Source organism: Delphinus delphis, chromosome 9, assembly GCF_949987515.2.
Source record: "Delphinus delphis chromosome 9, mDelDel1.2, whole genome shotgun sequence".
NCBI classification, from domain to species: Eukaryota; Metazoa; Chordata; class Mammalia; order Artiodactyla; family Delphinidae; genus Delphinus; species Delphinus delphis.
This window is the reverse complement of record NC_082691.1, coordinates 65,718,598-65,740,033: the sequence shown is the minus strand read 5'-3', so window position 1 is coordinate 65,740,033 and position 21,436 is coordinate 65,718,598. Positions and strand designations below refer to the sequence as shown.

Here is a 21,436-nt window from a genome sequence, read left to right as displayed (position 1 = left end):
CTTGAAGGCAAGTATATCTTACTGTTCTTTGTGTCCTCTGTTATAGTGAGTAGCACAAATATTATTATTGTAAATGGTGAACATTAAGTATTGTTGCAGTTGAGCTAAGAACTGACATTCCTCTGCATATAATGGTCTCTGATCCAAAGGATATATTGCATCCTATGAAACAGATTCTCATCCTTTCAGGGTGCTGTCTTCCAAATGGCACTATAACTAGGGAGTTTATCTCAGTGGCAGCATCCCCTTCAGTCATGCCTGGTCTACAAATGAGAGCAACACAGAGCTTTACAAGGATGTGGGAGCTCCCCTCACTCATGTATTTCTCAATGCCTTAGTGAAGTGAGTGTCTTCTGGGCCTTCTCATGGAACGTTGAAGGGGACAGGTGGGTGTGCAGGTAACACACAATACATTTAACATACCTATTTCCCTAGGCCCTTGGATTCCTTTATCTACATGATGTAGATAGCTCTGGTATCTCAGCTATATTAAATGTAGGCCATGGTTGAGTCCAAGTTTCAGTCGACCAATCAATCGTGAGAGCTACCTTCAGCTTCCTGAACTAACACATCAAGCCTGGAATCTACTAAGTGCACTATATCCATTAATTTGGCTCAATCTAGTGCTGTATTTCACCCTCCGAGGTCTAACACTCTTAGAATATACTTCCTATTTCTGCTGATATAGATTAGTAAAGTCTTGCAATTATCTTGGTGTGTAAGCTATTTCTTCCTGGGTCACTGTGTGTACCTGTCGCCGTGGAGAATGCTGAGATTTAACCCTAGTTTTAGGTCTAGGGGCAGTAGTGGGTGGTTATAGTGTGTCTTGTGGAGAATAAATATTCCCTTTTAAGGCATCTTCCCTGGTGAGGTTCTCACAGAGTTTTTAAGCAAAGGAAGGCTAGTCTCCAGAGGGCAAACTTCTTTCTTTAATAGAGGTAGCTTGGAGTGACTTGTAGTTTCAAGATGATTAGCTTCATCTGTGTTCAAGCAGCTGTCCCCATTCCAATTTTCAGGATCCCATTCTTTCTCATTCAATGCTTTAACTTTTATGTAAAAAATGAAAAAAAATTTAGCCATTTTATTTTAGAAATAATGATGATGATAATAATGTTTAAAAATGCAGGCTGCATCCTACTTTGGGTTTCCGTTTTTCTTTCTTGGCACACTTTTTCTTTTTGCCTAGTACACTTTGTTTTTTTCTGTAACCCTGGTCTTTCTTCTCTGCCCATTCTTTTCTGTTTTTTCCTTTTAAAAATATTTAAAGGTTACACTCCATTTTTTAAAGGTTACACTCCATTTACAGTTATTACAAAACATTAGTTACATTCCCCATGTTGTATAATACATCCTTGTAGCCAATCTTATGCCCAATAGTTTGTACCTCTCACTCCCCCACCTGTATACCACTCGCCCCCGCCACTGATAACCGCTAGTTTGTTGTGTGAAAAGTTTGATGGAACTGCAAATACAACTATTGCTACAATTCAGCAATCCATATAATAAAATTTTGTGCTTGATTTTTGACAATATCACCCCTGTGTCTGAAAGAACTAAAAGATTCTTTTATAGTTATCATGGAAGCTTTCTGGTCTTAGACTGTGGCTTGAGCTGAGAGTTGAAAGAAACGAGCTTGTGATTTCCTTTCTATAAGTGCTAAAGGACACTCAGAAGACTCTATGCCATACTATTGTCCTTAGAGACATCTTAACTGCCATAATGGTCAAGTGCAGCATGGAGCTGGGCAATCTATTGCTTCAGCTGACATGTCATCACGATCAACCACAGATGACAGTTTGCTTACTTTAATGCCCTCATCTCACTTCTCAATGGGGAGGAACCCAGCCAAAGGGCATGACCAAGGCAATCCTCAAATTCTTTGTGTGTTTCTCTCCTGGGATCACTACTGATACCAATTCTGTATCAGTTAGGGTCCAATCAAGAGACAGAAATCAAACAATATTTTAAACATGGAAGGTTAAATATAAAGAATTACCATTTATAACAAGGAATTGGAGTGATAAGGAGATGGATAGCAAAGAACTAAGAAAATGCTAAAGAATATAGGAAAATCAGATATAGTGATCATCTACTGCCCTAAGGGCTCAGATAGACCCTCCTTGAAGAAGTCCAGTGACTGTGGCTCATTTGATGTCAGAGAAGTTTGCTGAGGGAGAAAAGCTGGCTAAGGGGTGTGAGGGGAAGCTATTCATGAACAGTGTTGTACTGGTGGTACTCCATGTGAAGCCATTTGATGGGGTTCCAGGGAAAGATGCTCATGGGTGTTGCCTGCAAAGTTGCCTGTTCACGGGAGGTGCTACACACTGCTGGCCACTGGGCACTGCTGGAACTGAGAGCTGCAGAAGCCACATGTGCTGTAAGAGCCTGCCTAAGGGAGCACACTACATTACACAGGTAGAGAATTCTATTCTTCCTCTAGTGTCCCTCCAGTGCTCTTTACTGACAAAGCTTAATATCATGAAAGCTGGAAAAGGAGAAGTATTGATATTTACAGGATTTATTTCTATTATCACAAAGCAGGCAATGAACAGTGTTTTGGGGCCCTTGAGGCAGTAACTTGGTAAATGGCTCAAAAACCCATTTCCTTTAACTGGAAAAACCTTACAATGAGGACTAAATTTTGTTGCTGCTCTGAAAGGCATTACAAATGGCCCCTTCAAGAAGCTGATAAAGGGCTTCCCTGGTAGCGCAGTGGTTAAGAACCCGCCTGCCAATGCAGGGGACACGGGTTCAAGCCCTGGTCCAGAAAGATCCCACACGTCATGGAGCAACTAAGCCCGTGCACCACAACTACTGAGCCTGCGCTCTAGAGCCCACGAGCCACAACTACTGAAGCCCGTGCACCTAGAGCCCATGCTCCGCAACAAGAGAAGCCACCGCAATGAGAAGCCCGTGCACCGCAACGAAGAGTAGCCCCGGCTCGCTGCAACTAGAGAAAGCCCGCGCACAGCAACGAAGACCCAGCGCAGCCAAAAATAAATAAATAAATAAATAGCTGATAAAAACCATGGACTCTCCCTCCAGATAAATGCACAGTCCTATAGATAATTCAGGGTATGTCTCTGGACCCAGATTAAGAACCCCTGAGTTAGGCCCATGACTACTCTCCATGTTCAATTTAGTGATTATTCTTACCTTTATTTGAATGCAGTGTAGCAAATTTAATATTCCCAAACTCAGCTAAACTATATTTACTTTTAGCAAAAAAGATAAACATTTATAAACATTTGAGAAATATAGCCAATAGAGTTAGATAGTTCTAATTTTGGGGGGAGGAACTTGGTGAAACAGCTCTGGGAAGAGAGGCTAAATGCCAGAGGAAGGGCATGCAGTTGTGAACCAACTGCAAGGTTACTATTGGGATTTGGACTTGGATAGCTGCATACAGAAGGAACAGGGTATCCATTATGACCTGCTATGCTTTGGTAAGGTACATTATGGTAACTGGCCTCCAGTATGACAGGAGGTCCTTACCTCCTAGTATTCATGCTCATACTACTCTCCTCCTACAATGACTCAGGGCTGGCCTATGTGACCAAATAGCGCACCATGTAGGTGACAATGTAAGATTTCAGAAACTAAGTCATGAAAGGCATTGCTGCTTCAGCCTTGGTCTCTAGGATTCCCTCATTCTGGGGGAATCCAGCTGTCTGGTTGTAAGGACATTCAAAAGCAGTCCTGTGAAGGGACCCACATGGGGAGGAACAGAGACTTCACACCAACAACCAGCCCAACTTGCCAGCCTTAGAAGTAAGCCATCTTGGAAGTAGATCCTCCAGTTCCAATCAAGCCTTCCGATAACCAAATGCCAGCTGAAATCCTGACTGCAATTGCAAGAGAGACTCAAAACCAGAACCAACAGCAAAGACTCCCAAAATTCTGACCCAGTTTTAGGGGCAATTTGTTTTGCAGAAATAAATAACTAATACATATATTTAGGTCAAAATTCTTTAGAGGATGAAAAATATAAGGGATTTCCCCTTTCCCCCCTTCCTCTGGTCACCTAAAGGAGGTCAGTGAGATGCTATTTGCTACAATTTTCTCCAAGTGTTATGATAAATAAGTCAGTGGATTAACTCATCAGAGAAATTAGACTTCTGTCTTACCCAAATGGTCGCTCTAAGAACTGACTAGATACATAGTTTCTGAAAAGCAGGAAATCCAACTGCTAAACTACCTTATGAAGATTTATATTAATACAGAAATAGAAATATAGACGTGTCCTTATGAAGACTATTCTAGGGAAATCATGTGTCGAAATGCTCATTATGGTCACCATAATTGAGGAGGGCTATGCAAAGTAGTGTGTTCAAAGGTGAGTCACTGTTTTGAGTGATCTGGAAACTATTCTTAAGAATGGTTGAAGAATCTGGGGATGTTTAGTTTGGATAAGATGTAGACAGCATTTAACCATTTGAAGGGCAGACGTGGAATAAAAGTAAACATATTTTGAATTAATCAAGAGGAGAAAAGTGGCCTAATGACAAATTATAGCAATGCAGATTTTAATTCACTTATAATAACCATGGCTGTTTAACAATAGGTCATGCTGTAGTGAAAACTATGGTGCTCCCTTTCCCTGGAAGAGTTTAAGCCAAAGTTGGCTGATTGCCTTTCAGAGGTGTCCTAAGAGTGATTCTGGCAGTACTTGGAAAGCTGATCTAGATGACCTCTAAGATGTTGTTCCTGAAAGCCTTTTCCTCCTGAATGTGTCTTGTTATGAATGAATATCTTTAAGTTCAGTGTAGTGGAAAGAGTGTGTATTACAGAGGAATCAGAATCCTATTTGGAAGTTACTAGCTGTGTGACTTGGGGCAAGACATTTAGCCTTTCTGAGCTTCACTGACCTCACTACCTCTCAGGGCTGTTCTGAAAATTCATTAAATGACACAACACTTAAATCACCCACTTGGCATTCAATGCATGTGTGGTTTTCTTCATTCCATTTTCTACAATATGGTTTATAATCAAACATCTGGGACCAATTAAGATTTTGAAAGTGCAGTGTTGAAATGAGCTAATTTTCCTAGGCTTGAAATGTAGGATTTCACTTGTTTTTAAACAATAAATTTGATTGAGATTTGATTAGATGCTTTGTGGCACAGCATCTTAAAAAAAAAAGACAAGTTTGGTGTAAATAGAAATAGAAGGAATCAATCAGAAGCCAGATGGCTATCATCATCTTTGAAATTTGCAACTGCAAGATCATCACTTGACTAAAGTCTTTCTTCCCAAGAGAGTTATCATAAAAACAAAAATAAAAAACCCAAAACACTGAAAACTATATTATTCAACATCATAAAGTATTTTACTTTCCTGGAAGGTATTCCAAATTTTAGTAAGAAAAGCTCAGTAATAAGCACTTTATTTTCTTTAAAATTTTAAAAGAAACTGGAATCTCACAGAAGGAGTCAATATAAGCTTTTCTAGCTGTCCTCCTTCCCAATTAAAAGAATTAGAAGTAAATATCCCACAAATACTGGAAATCAGTTTTATTATTTACAAATAATTTTCTTTACGTATTTTACTTTGTCAACAAAGAAAGTTACTCCATTGGCAGAAATCACCCTGAATTACTGAACTAGCTACTAAAATTATGTGTATTGAACAGTTAATATTGTTAAAGTAGATTTGGCCTTAACAATCACAAATCCTTTATTATCTATTAGCATCCTCCCCTTAAGCATTCTCATTAGAGGCTGTCTTTAAGTAGCAAATGGTAACTGAGATGTGTAGTTGTTCTTTCACATTTCCCCTTCTTATGTGCAACACGGACAAAGAACAACAAACAGCTCACAGCAGCCTCTAAGTAACTGCTATCTTGCATCCCCTCCATGCTGTTTTTCCTACTCCAAATTCCAAGTTAAACACTATCAATAGTCTAGGGACTACCCTTTCATACATTTTTCTATAAACACATACACGTAATTTAACAAAAATGGGATCATATTTACATACTGTTTTTATTGTGGGCAAGTTCCACAGCATCAAAAGCATTTTTAGGTTGTTAATTCAGGTGGCTGTAAAGCAAAAAAAAAAAAAAAATCATTTCTATCAGATACTCTATCATCTTTATACTCATATATTTCAAATTCTTGAATGTTCATTACATTTTAAAATGATTTTGTCCATGTTAGTGAACCTCTGATGAACTCTACTTTAAGTAGTGTCTATCCAGTGAAATGCACATTCTGTCAATATTAATTAATATATATCTCATTAATAATGTACATTTCAGAGTGCCAAGGGGGATGACCACATTACTCTAAGGGGTTCCCGGAAGTGTGAGTCACAGGCATAAGTGACAGGAGCCGCAGGCTTGGGTGGTGGTGCTTGTGGCAGTTGCGGTTGGGGAGACTTCCTCCTGCCTTAAACAGGAATTGGACATGAAAGAATTCTTAGAGCAGACAGCTTGGGACTTATATGGTGGCACACTTATGCTATAAAGGATTCAGCCTCTTTCAATTGTTCTGTTCTGCCATCCTTGTAATACAGGCCTTTGTTCTCCTGTTTGTTGCTTCAGGACTGAGCTGTGGCTGCCCCACTGCCAGCATCACATTCCTCCAGTAAGAAAGACAGGTGTAGAGGGCAAGGATGAGCTCTGGTCTGCAGAACATGTTCATCTGAAAGCTCCCCTGGAAGCCCCAGTAGCAACTTCACCTTTCATCTTATGGGCTACAGGTGTGTCGAATGGCTGCTGCTAGATGTAAGGGAGCTAGAAAAAGTACTTGTAGCTAGAATTAAGTTAAGGTTCTATTAAGATGACTAGATACTAGGTAGAAAAAGGGTCTGCTACAGGAAATCCAAGTCATAGTAAACTGTTCTCATTCCATGACAAGAAATAAAGGAAACTTCACTCTTATTTTAGAAGAGCATTGAGAGGGTATGGCTAAGATATGGTAGGTGTCCTATCACAAAGAAAGAGGTGAAGGAGGAGAGGGTGTAAGGGATCCTGGGGCACTAGCTGTTGAGAGGAAGAATTTCCTCTTGGTCTCTAACTTTCACTAACTCCTCTGCAGCTGAGAGGGGAAGAGACCAGGTCTCCAAAGCCCCCTACATTATCTGCTTGTATTCACCTATAAGTGGAAGCCTGGACCTGTGCAAATGCACATCTCAACTTACTGCACTGACTCCTAAACCTGTGCAGAAAATGGAGAGTAAGTCGGCTTTGGGCAATAGCCTGAAACTTCGCGTTCCCACGTGTAAACCATAAACCAGAAAATAACACTGCCAACCGTCTTCATCTCCCACTGTGCTGAACACACAGTAGGTGCTCAGTAAACAAACACTTGCCAACTTTTGAGAAAACGGAGAGGAAATACATGGAAATTAATATTTAGTTGAGAGACTGATATACGCCAGAACTGTACCAGATGGCTTACCTACATAGCTCATTTAATCAACAGCACACAGTCAGGTGGCCATTACCGTCCCCATTTACAGAAGTAAACTGAGGCTCAGGAAGGCTAGCCAGGGTCACACGGAAAGTAGAGGTAGACTGAAAGCCTTCTCCTTATGCAATGTACCCCCAGTCCCTCCTTCCCCAAAGCTCCAGGTACCGTGCTTTGCAGACAGTCGACACAAGAAATGATGGTCAGAAGTCTGATTGAGCATCAGCAAGGACACTAACTTTTGAAGAGACAGCTCTAAGGATGAGGAACACTTCCCAAGTCTTCCGGGTGTGGTCAAAACAGAATGTGCTAACGCCAGCGAAGCGAGTGGAGGCCCGAGTACCGCTGGGGAGGCAATGCGGAGCGAATGGCCTGGCCTGGCGGGCTCGACACGCCCGACTAACTTCGAGGCGACGCAGAACTCGGCACCGGCCGCCCTGGGCCGCCAGGGGCGGTCGGCGGCGGGACCTGGAGGGCAGCGCGCGGGGGCGAGCCGCCCCTGACGCACTTCCGCCCTGCGTTTTCCGGCTTAAAGGGGACCCGGACCTTCTTCACAACAACAACAAAACAGGCGCGCTCGCGGCCGGCGCCCCTATTCTAGTCCCCGCCCTCCTGCCACCTGTCGCCGTCTCGGCCGCGCCCCGCCTTGCGCTCCAGCTGCCCTGCCGGAGGGGTCAGGCGGAGAGCCCTTCGGCCAACTTCTCCCGCTGCCGCCGCGCCGCCTCGCGAGATCCAGGGCCGGGCCGTGGGCGCCGCCGAGCAGTAGGAAGGGAGCGGCCGCCGCGGAGGACGCTCGGCCGTACTGTGTGATCGGTGGCCGTGCCCGGGGGAGGAGGGCGGCGGTGGCGGGCCCCGCAGCCATCTCTCAGGTAGCCCTGCCTGTCGCGGCTGGCCGCCCTGAGCGGCCCGTCCCCTTCTCCAGCCCGCGTGGCGGGGCCGTCGCGTCGGGGCCTTGTTGCGTTTCAGCTTAGGGGTCGCGGCGGGGCGGGGCGGGGCGGTGGCTCGGGCTGTCGCGCCCTCACCCCTCTCTACCTTCTCACCGCTTTCTCTCTCCCCTTGGCTTCCCTCTGCAGTCCGGAGCCCGGCGGAGCCCGAACCTGGCGGGGAAAACTGCACCCCCGGCCGGGCCCCCAGACCCCGCCGCCGCCGCCGCCTCCGCCCCTGGCCATCATCCTTGGCACCGGCAATGGCCTTTGTATCGCCCGATGCACTTGTGACTGACTTGGACAAGGAATAAGAACCCATTCGCTTCCGTCCCCATCCCAGCCGCGCCGGCAGTAACCGCCTCGGCTCATTTGGGCTTAACTGCTGCTCCTCTTGACTCTGTTCGACCTTGGAGGCACCATGGACCAAAATGGGATGGAGGTTCCTGTGACCCTCATCATTAAAGCACCGAATCAGAAATACAGTGACCAGACTATTAGCTGCTTCTTGAACTGGACCGTGGGGAAACTAAAAACACATCTGTCTAACGTGTACCCTAGCAAACCAGTAAGTGTCTAAAACCTGGGCGCAGGTGCTCTGGCCAGATTTTCGTGTCATATACTCCCTTATTCCCTGCTTATCCCCACCCCTCTTGAGTCAGATAGGTCTCTTTGACTGCAAAGTATTTTGACTGCGAAGTATTTTGCGTTCGGAGGTTATGCGACTCTCTTGAGTGTCTGAACCATCATTATCTTCCTGATGAGGTCCAGTTAATTAGTAAGTGTAATTAGTAAGTGAAATATCAAGGCACATGAGAATTGGCAGGCATACAATAGGACCGTTTTCCTTGGACTCAAAGTCATCAACCTAAAATGGGAATGACAGGTGCATCCTTTAAAAAAAAGATAAACACTGCAATCCATACTCAAGCTTTTATTGCTTATTAGACTAAAATTCCTTTTTACTTTCAACATCTGGCCCAGAAATTTGCTCATTGCTGAAGAGCGAATTTTGAAATAAGTATGTGACCCCTATGAAAGTTATACTTTACACACTAGTATATATGTTTCAAGAAGCAAAGAGTTATACGTTTTAGATTCACTTTCTTCTGCCCCTTCCTCTCTCATTTTCCTCCTGTAGAGGACACAGAAATTTTCTTCATTTAGAGGAGAACAGTCCTTCCACACCCCCACCATTTGGTGCATCATTTTATTCCTTTCATAAAGCCATTTGTAAATTACTGCAGCACTGTTTTTCATTCTGAATCACATCTGGATATTGCAAAGGTAATAAATAAAATAGACAGTATGGCTCTATCTGTCCCCAAAGTTAGATTTGAAAGTTATCAACACAGTTGATAACTAAATCTTGGAATAATTTAGAAAAGTATAATGTTGTGTAGTGTGTATGAAAGTTAGGCTTTCATGTTCTCCATTGTGTAAAAATTTCATTCCTGAATAAGTAGTTTTCAGTGATTACTAAACCTTTTTTTTTAATTAATGAAGAAGCTTGGATTTTTAGGGTGGGAAATATTTTTGGCATCTGGTAAATTTAAGCCAGCAGCAAGGATGTGTTGGAAGGCAACTGTGCTTTCTAGGTTTTACTTAACACTTGTTTTGTGCAAATAAGTAAGGAAGGCACTTGATCTATATTAAGGCAACTGTGCTTTCTAGGTTTTACTTAACACTTGTTTTATGCAAATAAGTAAGGAAGGCATTTGATCTATATTAAGATGTTAATGAATTAGGACTGTTTCAGTGTTACAGTATTAAGTTTAGTTAGGCATTTAGGCTTCTAGAATAGCTATAGAAATAGGGTGGTTATTGCAAAAACAGGTGGTTTAGAAAAACAACTCTTAGTCGGCAGTAGCTATGTTTGTCAGTACTTTTTGATTACAAATATTTTTAGTAGGAGAAATAAAAACCCTGAAGTATTTAAGTACTTGGAACAAAATAGTTGGAACTCTCATTCAAATCTTTTCTTGAAAGGTAAGATTTACACAGGGGTAACAATTTCTCTTTAAAACTTTCTGCTTTACAAAAGATTTCCTATTGCATATGACTCATTTTACACATTTTTAAAGTAGAAAATAGCTTTTCAGGATAGGCAGAATTGAAAGCTTTAGACTTCCATAGTAGTGTTCATAACATAGCCATTCCTAAGTACATTATTGAGCATATATCTAAGTACTTAGTTATATGTTCAAGTGTATACTTATGTGAGGATCTTTTACATTATATGATTAAACCAAAAGGGACTTGGTTCGCACTGTGATAGAACAAGAGTTATCACTTTTCTGAAACTTTTTCTTTTTTAAAAAGTAAGAGAGGAGTGTGAACCCTATTTGTCTTATCTGCTCCTGGGATAAGCCTGTTTTTGGCAGGAGTTCTGCCATCTTAGCACTTATCTCAGTGGAGTGCTATCAGTGCCCATGTGGATCAGTCAGCTGCTGGAGGACAGATCAGTTGCAAACTTCACTACACCCGGCCCTCCTAAGCTGCTTGCTTCTAGTACACACCGGAGGCACTTTTGGAAGGTATACCAAATAATTTGCAGCCTATTAATTACCTAACCTTGTGGCAAACCTTTTTTCCTCTTCCAGCAAGTTTTCTCCAAGTGAATTGTAATATCTGAAGTTTATTTCTAGGTTAATGAAGGTGGGGATGGTGTACATGTGTTTTTCTTTTCTTTTCTTTCTTTTAAAAATAAATTTATTTATTTATTTAATTTTTGGCTGCATTGGGTCTTCGTTGCTGTGTGAGGGCTTTCTCTAGTTGTGGCGAGCGGGGGCTACTGTTCGTTGCAGTGCGCAGGCTTCTCATTGTGGTGCCTTCTCTTGTTGCGGAGCACCGGCTCTAGGCACACAGGCTTCAGTAGTTGTGGCTCGCGGGCTCTAGGGTGCGGGCTCAGTAGTTGTGTCGCACGGGCTTAGTTGCCCCGTGGCATGTGGGATCTTCCCAGGCTAGGGATCAAACCCATGTCCCCTGCATTGGCAGGCTGGTTCTTAACCACTGCGCCACCAGTGAAGCGCACATGTGTTTATTTTCATAGAACTTCACTGAAAACTTTGAAAGGTTATTCACACACTCACATTCTAGCTTTTTTTATCACTTAGAACTGATTTGAAGTATCACAGTTGTTTAACAGACCAACTGTTTACTGATACTCCAAAGCCATAGGTAGTCCTCAGCATAGGAATTGGAGTCCTTAAAGTTTACTTGTGAAGTTGTTATTTAGAATGGAGAAATTTAACAATATAAGCAATATTATATTGTTGATTTAATATAAAGGAAGCTTAGATTCTTATGACCCCCCACAATGACTACTTAACATTGATTCTGTTTTTAAGTGTCTCAAGTGCTGTTTGGTGTTTAACAGATCATTTCTTATGCCTGATTCCTTGCGCATAAGAAAGGTGGAGGTGGGTGGACTTGGGAGCAGAGAAGGGTTTAGTGCCTGGTAGAAGCAAGTGTTCCCCAGCGTGAAGTAGAACAGTTCGTAGACACTGCTCTTATTGCATCTGATGGGTCAGGGGAGGTAGAGGGCCTTGATCCCTGTGGACGGTGGCTTCTAGGAAAATAAATGAGAGCTGCTGGAGGGAGAAGAATGGAGATTTGAAGTTGTTCTTTTAGGATCTCTACAAGGATAGGTCACATGCCTACATGCTGTTAATGGAATTCTGGCTAAACTCTGCAACAGTGTGTAAAATCTTAAGATTTTAGCTTTATGGTCAGATATTGACTTCATTTAATCACAGATAATCTCCATTTGCATGGATATTTTAAATTCAACCTCCCCTCCCCTCAATAAACCCACCACAAATATACCCCTCCTTCCAAAGCACACTTTCTTGGGCTTCATTTATTTATTTAATTAGGAATTTATTGACCTGGCATTTGAAGGTCTATGTACATACTAAGCAAAAAGGTGGTAAGAGTCCTTTGCTCTTAAAAAGCTCAGGTCTAGTGGGGGATACAGACATATAAGTAAATAACTACAATATTATGTACTAGTGTTATATAAGAGGGATATACTGAGTGCTGTAGGAGCACTGGAAGGGAATGGTCCACTCTCGAGTGAGGGTAAGGGAATGTGTAGCTGTTTTAAGAGATTCACAGGGACATTTTTCTTAAAGAGTTAATAAGTTTTAATCAGATTAGATCATAGTTTCTTTTTCTTTTTTTTAACTGTTCTTTCACAGCTGTTGTTGCACTGATGATTCTAAATGCTTTATATTATTATAGTACTTAGTAGTATAGTACTATGTTAAAGGATTATAGCTCCATAATGGGCTAAAAGGGGAAAGTGTTTTCTAGTTAGGAGGCAAGGCAATTGCCACATTTACACAGATTACAAAGTCATTATTAAAAACCTCAGGTGTGAAACTGAGCTCTGGTGGAGTTTTGTTTAACTTTGAATGGTATTGATAATTGGTTTGGTACTTGGTTTAAGAACTGGGGAGTGCACCAGTTCATGTTGATAGTGTATATAATTGTGAATCATATTCTAATATGACATTTGTCATCACTTCATGACTTTATGTTTTCAGTTCCTAAAATTGGCCTGTAGTGTGAAATAATTATTCTGAAATTTAGGTAATTACTGCTAGTGGGTGAAGATATCAAGAGGGCTACTTTTACTTGACTAGTTTCAGACTTTGGTCTAGTTTAGACTTATTTACTAGGTATGTAAAAATCAAAATGGTTGAACTTAATGTTATCCAGTAGAATGGACTATCTTAGAGAAAACTTTATAAATAAGAAATAAAATAAAAAATAAGGACCTCTAAATCCAGTTAGGCACCTTTTTCATTATCTTGTTTCTTACTATTTGTTCTTATACACAAACAATAACTACGATGGACCTGACTCACCCTGAATTCAGTTTTGAAGGCAAACCTTTCTGGGGCTTGTATCCTTTTGCTTCCCATTTTTGTCTTGAGGTCAAAATGACCGTTGAACATGTCCCTCAGTTCTGGATAGACCTCCTCTCTCTTGGCACCTTTTCAAATAGTGCCCTTGCTCTGAGATTTGTTAGAATTAAAGAAATAGGAATAGAACCAATTGCATAGATTCTATTCTGAGAATATAACATTCTATAACCAAATTGCCTACAGTTCAGATGGAAGTCTTACTTTCATTGTCAGTGGAAGTAGCTTTCATAATATAATTTGAGATTTATATCTGTCTTATTTTTGTAATTCTCTATTACCTTATTTAGGAAGGTCATTTTTTAAAAATTTGTAAAATATTGGCTATATTCCCTGTGTTGTACAATATACCCGTTATAACTTATTTTATACCTAATAGTTTGTACCTCTTAATCTTCTACTTGTTTATTACCCCTCCCCCTTCCATCTCTTCACTAATAACCACAGTTTGTTTTCTGTATCTGTGAGTCTGCTTCTTTTTTGTTATACTCACTAGTTTTATTTTTTAGATTCCACATATAAGTGATATCATACAGTATTTATCTCTGTCTGACTTACTTCACTTAGCATAAGTAAGCAGGTCAGTTTTAAAATTTGCTTGCTTAACCACCTCAGAACTGTTGACTTAAAGGGGCTATAATCCACACACACAAATAATTTTTGTTTTATAAGACTCTTGTCAAAGGTTGATGGAAAGTTAAAATGAGTGCTGACTGAAATTTGTTTTGTTTAACTCCTTGCCTTTTTCTAATGTGTTTTTTGGAAAATAACAGTACTGCGAAGGTAATGTTTTGTTTAATCAAGCATCAGTGCTTTTAAAAATAGGATTTTTTTAGAACTTTAAGTTTCTCTCCTTTACATAATAATTTTGTTTTTGGCTGCGCTGCGCTGCTTGTGGGAACTTAGTTCCCCCATCAGGGATTGAACTCAGGTCCTCAACAGTGAGAGCATGGAGTCCTAACCACTGGACCACCAGGGAATTCCCACACATAATAGATATTGATTTGATGGTCTTAAATGCTTTTTTTAAAAATGATTTTTTAAAAAAATTATTTATTTACTTTTGGCTGTGTTGGGTCTTTGTTGCTGCGCATGGGCTTTCTCTAGTTGCGGCGAGCGGGGGCTACTCTTCATTGCGGTGCGTGGGCTTCTCATTGCAGTGGCTTCTCTTGTTGCGGAGCACGGACTCTAGGCGCACGGGTTTCAGTAGTTGTGGCTCGCAGGCTCTAGAGCACAGGCTCAGTAGTTGTGGCTTGCGGGCTCTAGAGCACAGGCTCAGTAGTTGTGGCGCATGGACTTAGTTGCTCCGCGACAAGTGGGATCTTCCTGGACCAGGACTCGAACCCATGTTCCCTGCATTGGCAGGAGGATTCTCAACCACTCTGCCACCAGGGAAGCCCCTAAATGCTTTTACTTAACTGTCATATTTGGTGCTGTGATTTTAAACTGCCGTTTACTAAGAGGTTGCTATGTATACCAGGCATTCTGGTAAGCACTTTATATGTTTATCATACTTATTCTTCATAGACAGCTTACGCTGTGAGTTCTGTTATCAGCTCTGTTTTATAGATGAGGAAACTGAGGCTTGGTGATTTTTTTGCCCAAGGTCATAGAACTTTAGGTAGTAGAATCGGAATTTGTACCCAGGTTGGTCTGACTTGGCAAGCCTCAGGTCTTAACCATATGATGGTTATATATAATAAGATGAAGAAAGGCATTTAGGGATTTGGCCAGCTCAGTTATATACTTGCAAATTAAAAAGAAGTAAGTGGACTGTAAAAAGGCGTGTGTGTTTAGATGGGTTGTCATCTAAAGGCTACAGATGAATGGGTAACACAGTCTTAATACCATTCTAATGCATGTCAGCTTAGTGTGTGGTTATTTTTATTTTGATAAATTATAGGGAAGGTATGGGAACATAATATCTTAAGACTTCCAAGTACATTGCTTTGCCCTATCTTTTCACATTTCCTGCTTGTTTGTATGAACCATAGCAGTCATGTATTTTGGCATCTCTGTTGTATGTATACCTGATTTGGCCTGTCAGTAGAAACAGCTAAGCAGGGAATGTCCCTTTGGAGTTCCAGAGGAAATTGTTGTGTAAGCTCTGTAAGCTGGTTTTGTTTACTGTTGTTGCAAGGGCATAAGAGGTAGAGGCAGTTTGGGTAAGCTCTGCTTGCATTTACATGTTTCTGAATTTCCTGAGGCTTTAGATTGGGTGGATTTAGGTGGGAGTGAGAGGGAGATATGTTCAGTACAAATTCACTGGATTCATTTCCCACAGAAACGATATGTTGTGCAGATAACCAGGTCTTTAAAGCTGTTTGACACTTATGGCTGAACTGTATATAAGAACTGAAATGTTAATAATTACCACTTTAAAAGAAATTGGGCTGTAGTTCTTTGCACTAATATGTAAGTTAACCGTTGCTTTTACTGAGCTATTTAATTATGTTGAAGTTGGATATACTAAGGACATGATTTTTTTAAGCCATTCATAATTACGAAAGACCCATTTAGTCCTTCACGTAAAAAATCTAATCTTTTGATACCAACTAGGTGACTTTCCAGAAATATAAGAGTATTGTTCGGTTTGTAAACTCATCTCTTAGACTCTTGTGAATATTTTAAGTGCATTAGGGATACATGGTATTTTATCTGTTTTTGCTGTCTAGTTAAATAAACATTAAAAAGTCAGACACTTTAGATAAAATATATGTAAACCTTTTAGAAAGAAAACATCTTTCCCCAGTTTAGGATTTATTTTTGCATATTATACTAGCAGGTGAGCTTTCCTCACCTTGGTTTTTAGCAACCTCTGTTAAGTGGGTAGCAGAGTTTTTGGGCCAGCTGGTTAAGCAGCTGTTTATTTGGAGTGGTATAGTTTTGTCTCTGGGCTACTCAGAGTGCCAACAGAATGTTTCCAACTTGGTAATTTAGCTGCCTCTGCTCTACCATATATCACCAGGCTTCGTCTAGGGTGGAGCAGGGGAGATGGTAAAGTACTGTACCTATTAAGATTTGCTGACTATTGGATGTAGGATGTGAGCAACAGGAAGAATGGTGGTGTTGTTAACAGAGGTAGTCAAGTATATTTATATGTTAATCTGTGTAGCCAGTATCTTAACAGAAGAAAATTTTCATTGACAATTTAATTAGTACTTCATTTTAGATTTTCCAATCCTGAGTCTTCTGAATTCTTATATTTAAAGGATACCATGTAACATTTTTTATTGAGAGGAAAATGAACTTTTATTGTGTTAAGCTACTGAGATCTTGAGGTTCATTATAGCAGCTAGCATTACTACCCTAACTAATACAGAAATGGATGTTTCATCAAGGTAAAAAATACTGTTAGGGGCTTCCCTGGTGGCGCAGTGGTTGAGAGTCCGCCTGCTGATGCAGGGGACACGGGTTCATGCCCTGGTCCGGGAAGATCCCACATGCCGCGGAGCGGCTGGGCCCGTGAGCCATGGCTGCTGAGCCAGCGCATCCGGAGCCTGTGCTCCGCAATGGGAGAGGCCACAACAGTGAGAGGCCCGCGTACCGCAAAAAAATATAAAATAAAATACTGTTAGTAGGTCTGGATAAATAAAATTGTGTCACTTTTACAAGTTAAACTGAATTTGAATTTAGATCTCAAAATCTGTTATTTTCCTAATATTGTAGATTATAATCCAAACCACTTGAAAATTCAGTTGATTATTGTGTGGTTTGTTATCATGTCTAACCACTGGTTTTCCAGATATTTAAATTAAATTCACTGATATTTAAACTGAATTTTTTCACTAATTTTTTTAGTAGAAAAAATTTCAAATTTTCTTACTTAATTTATGCACATGAAAACTTTTTCTCTGTTTTCACCCAAAGTAAAATTAAAGAATTCTTTTTCCTTTTACTTCTGATTATCTGAAGATATTTGAATATTCAATTTAAAGCAACAATTTTTAAAATTAAGGTATAATTCACATACTATAAAGTTTGCCCTTTAATGTGTACAACTCAGTGGTTTTTAGTAGTTCACAAATTTGTACAATCATCACCACTGTCTAATTCCAGAACATTTTTATCACCCCATACTCATTAGCAGTCACTCCCCATTCTCTGTCCCCCAGTCCTTGGTAACCAGTGATCTACTTTTCGTCTATATGTATTCACCTATTCTGAAAATTTCACATAAATCTAACTGTAATATATATGGCCTTTTATGTCTGGCTTCTTTCACTTAGCATAATGTTTACAAGGTTCATTCGTGTTATAACATGTATCAGTTCGTCATTACTTTTTATGGCCCAATAATATTCCATTATATGTAAATGTCACATTTTGTTTATCCGTTCATCAAAGCATATGAGTTGTTTCGACTATTTGGCTATTATGAATAATGCTGCTGTGCACATTCCTTTACAGGTTTTTGTGTGGATTTGTTGTTTTCAGTTCTCTTTGGTATACACCTAGGAATGGAATTGGATGTATACTGAGTCATATGGTGGCTTTCTGAGGAACTCCCAAGCTTTTCCAGAGGCTGTTCCATTTTACATTCCCACCAGCAATGTATGAGAGTTCTACTTTCTTCACATCCTCATCCACACTTGTTTTTGCTTCACGTATTTTCGGGGAGTACCATGTAATTTTGTTATATTCTGCTTTTTTGAAAATTGATGTCCCCTTGCTGTGAAAAGATACAAGTTTACTTGAAGTTGACTATTAATTTAGAGTAAAGTTAATACTAAGATACTAACATATGATTGCTCCTTCAATAGTATAATAATATGCTAATATCAGTACCATTTGCAGAAATGAACCAAATGAATTTAGCACCAGCAAGTGTTTTAAACTAGTATTGTGGTTCACAGACTAAATACTTCATTTCCATTCTTAATGATTACATGTAAAATAACTGATATAATGAACTTCAAGTAAGTGTGTCTTCCAAATCTGTGTAAGCCCTTTTGGACTCATAACACTTCATTTAATAAATTGGCATTTAGCATCTACTCTGCAGGACACAGTGCTAGGCTCTGGGAGTAAGGGGATGAGCTAGACAGATATGGACCCTCGTTTATTCTTGGCACTCATATACCACTTAGGGAAATAAACGTGCAGGTAATTACAGATTATGGCTTGTGTTATGAAGGAAACTAACCGGGTGTGTGAAAGGAAATACTCTACTTTAAATTTGTAAATCAGATAAGACCTCTCTGAGGAGGTCACTTTAAAGCTAAGACCCAAAAGATGGTTAAGAGCTAGCCCTGCGAGAGCTGGGAGAGACTGTTGCAGGTAGGATGTCTGAGTTGGGGAGGAACTTGGCATATTTGGGGATCTAAGTGAATGCCAGTTTGGCTAGTGAGTGAGGAGGAAAGATTATGATCAGAGGAGGTTGGAAAGAGAGAGAAACCAGATCTGCTGGGACCATCTGGTTATGGTGTGGAATTAGAATTCAATCCAGAGTGGTAGGAATCCATTAGAGAGTCACAGGAGTGATTCACATTTTTAAAAGATCACTCTATTTACTGACTGTAGAACACAGTGTGAAGACCAGTTAAGAAGCTATTACAGAAGTTCAGGAAAGGTGGTGTTAGGTTAGGGTAATGGCAATAGAGATGGAAAGAAATGGACTGAGAGGGACTTCTGGAGATAGAGTCCGTAAGATTTGCTGGTGGTTAGATATGTTAGACAAGGTGAGAGAAAAATTGAGGATAATGCCCAGATTTTTGGCTTAAACAACTGGTGGCAAGTTGTTACGGAATAGGGAACAAGCAAGAGGAAAGATCTGGGTAACCAAGAATTGAGAACCACTGTAGATGTTTTGATATTGAGTTGCCTATTAAGATATCTGAAGGTGGAGATTCCCTGGTGGTCCAATGGTTAAGACTACGTGTTTCCACTGCAAGGGGCCTGGGTATGATCCCCGGTCCAAGGACTAAGATCCCGCATGCTGCCTGGCGCGGCCAAAAAAAAAAAAAAGATATTTGAAAGTGTAAGATGTCTAACAAGCAGTTGGATATCTGGATCTGGGTCTGAGAGGGAGCGAAAGGCCTTGGATAGAAAAGCAAATTTGCATCTTAGCTGAAGAAGCTTCCTTAAATTCTAGAATTGGATGGAAAAGTTAGCAAAAGACACTGGAGAGGGACAGTGGCTAAAGATATGAATGAAATGTACAAATGCCTCTTAATGGATTTTCTAAACCTTGATTGCTCTTCCAGAGGTGCAAATGGTGAATGCTGTGGTCTTTTCTTCTTGCAAACCTTTTGCAGGGTGCTGTTGGTCATGCTGTTTCCTCATCCTGCTGAGGGACTTGCTTAGCCATTGCCCAGCTTTTCTGTTGAGTGGGTATAGGCTTTAAAAAACTAGGACATGGGGAAAAGGGATTATCAGCCTCTGGGCTTGTAGTAATGCTATTTCAATTGGCTATATTTTGGGTTAAATAGATTATGTGCTATTAGGTTTAAAGGTTTGATGAGTATTTGTATTTCTGAAACTGAGATTCATAGTTTTAGGACTAGGAATTTTCAAAATCTTTAATTTTTTTTAAAATTTATTTTTTTATACAGCAGGTTCTTATTAGTCATCCATTATATACACATCAGTGTATACATGTCAATCCCAATCTCCCAGTTCATCACACCACCCCTGCCACTTTCCCCCCTTGGTGTCCATACATTTGTTCTCTACATCTGTGTCTCTGTTTCTGCCCTGCAAACCGGTTCATCTGTACCATTTTTCTAGGTTCCACATATATGTGTTAATATACAATATTTGTTTTTCTCTTTCTGACTTACTTCACTCTGTATGACAGTCTCTAGATCCATCCACGTCTCTACAAATGACCTAATTTCGTTCCATTTTATGGCTGAGTAATATTCCATTGAATAATGTACCACATCTTCATTATCCATTCGTCTGTCGATGGGCATTTAGGTTGCTTCCATGACCTGGCTATTGTAAATAGTGCTGCAGTGAACACTGGGGTGCATGTGTCTTTTTGAATTATGGTTTTCTCTGGGTATATGCCCAGTAGTGGGATTGCTGGGTCATATGGTAGTTCTAGTTGTAGTTTTTTAAGGAACCTCCATACTATTCTCCATAGTGGCTGCATCAATTTACATTCCTGCCAACAGTGCAAGAGGGTTCCCTTTTCTCCACACCCCCTCCAGCATTTGTTGTTTGTAGATTTTCTGAGGATGCCCATTCTAACTGGTGTGAGGTGATACCTCACTGTAGTTTTTTTTTTTTTTTTTTTTTAAATATGGAACACTTCACGAATTTGCGTGTCATCCTTGCGCAGGGGCCATGCTAATCTTCTCTGTATCGTTCCAATTTTAGTATATGTGCTGCCGAAGCGAGCACCTCACTGTAGTTTTGATTTGCTTTTCTCTAATAATTAGTGATGTTGAGCAGCTATTCATGTGCTTCTTGGCCATCTGTATGGCTTCTTTGGAGAAATGTGTATTTAGGTAGGTCTTTTGCCCATTTTTTGATTGGTTTGTTTGTTTTTTTAACACTGAGCTGCATGAACTGTTTATATATTTTGGAGATTAATCCTTTGTCCGTTGATTCATTTGCAAATATTTTCTCCCATTCTGAGGGCTGTCTTCTCCTCTTATTTGTAGTTTCCTTGGCTTTGCAAAAGCTTTTAAGTTGCATAAGGTCCCATTTGTTTATTTTTGTTTTTATTTCCATCACTCTAGAGGGTGGATCAAGAAAGATCTTGCTGTGATTTATGTCAGAGTGTTCTTCCTATGTTATCCTCTAAGAGTTTTAGAGTGTCCTGTCTTACATTTAGGTCTCTAATCCATTTTGAGTTTATTTTTGTGTATGGTGTTAGGGAGTGTTCTAATTTCATTCTTTTACATATAGCAGTCCAGCTTTCCCAGCACCGCTTATTGAAGTGACTGTCTTTTCTCCATTGTATATCCTTGCCTCTTTTGTCATAGATTAGTTGACCATAGGTGCATGGGTTTATCTCTGGGCTTTCTATCCTGTTCCATTGACCTACATTTCTTTTTTTGTGCCAGTACCATACTGTCTTGATTACTGTAGCTTTGTAGTATACTCTGAAGTCAGGGAGTCTGATTCCTCCAGCTACGTTTTTTTCCCTCAAGACTGCTTTGGCTATTTGGGGTCTTTTGTGACTCCATACAAATTTTAAGACTTTTTGTTCTAGTTC

The 21,436-nt window shown here is 40.3% G+C and overlaps 1 protein-coding gene, 1 long non-coding RNA gene and 1 other non-coding gene across 5 annotated transcripts in view; 1 reads left to right on the top strand and 2 right to left on the bottom strand.

Annotated features, from left to right (window-relative positions):
• Positions 1-1,059: 1,059 nt before the first annotated feature.
• LOC132431131 (uncharacterized) lies at positions 1,060-7,861 on the bottom strand. The gene is made up of 3 exons (XR_009520654.1): positions 7,581-7,861; positions 5,980-6,041; positions 1,060-5,129 (listed from the first exon to the last, which is right to left on the bottom strand). It is a non-coding gene; the product is annotated as an uncharacterized lncRNA (long non-coding RNA).
• A 98-nt stretch (positions 7,862-7,959) lies between these two features.
• The window catches only part of HERPUD2 (HERPUD family member 2), a 42,129-nt gene continuing 28,652 nt past the window's right edge, over positions 7,960-21,436 (top strand). Inside the window, exons 1-2 of one of the 3 annotated variants that reach the window (XM_060020716.2) lie at positions 7,960-8,281; positions 8,486-8,903. In XM_060020716.2, the coding sequence (XP_059876699.1) occupies positions 8,757-8,903 (147 nt within the window). In that variant the 5' untranslated portion in view covers positions 7,960-8,281; positions 8,486-8,756. Of the gene's footprint in view, positions 8,282-8,485; positions 8,904-21,436 lie in introns of those variants that run through there. The other 2 variants (XM_060020715.1, XM_060020717.1) reach the window with 2 other exon arrangements.
• On the bottom strand, positions 20,510-20,616 carry LOC132431406 (U6 spliceosomal RNA). Its single transcript, XR_009520713.1, has one exon. It is a non-coding gene; the product is annotated as a U6 spliceosomal RNA (small nuclear RNA).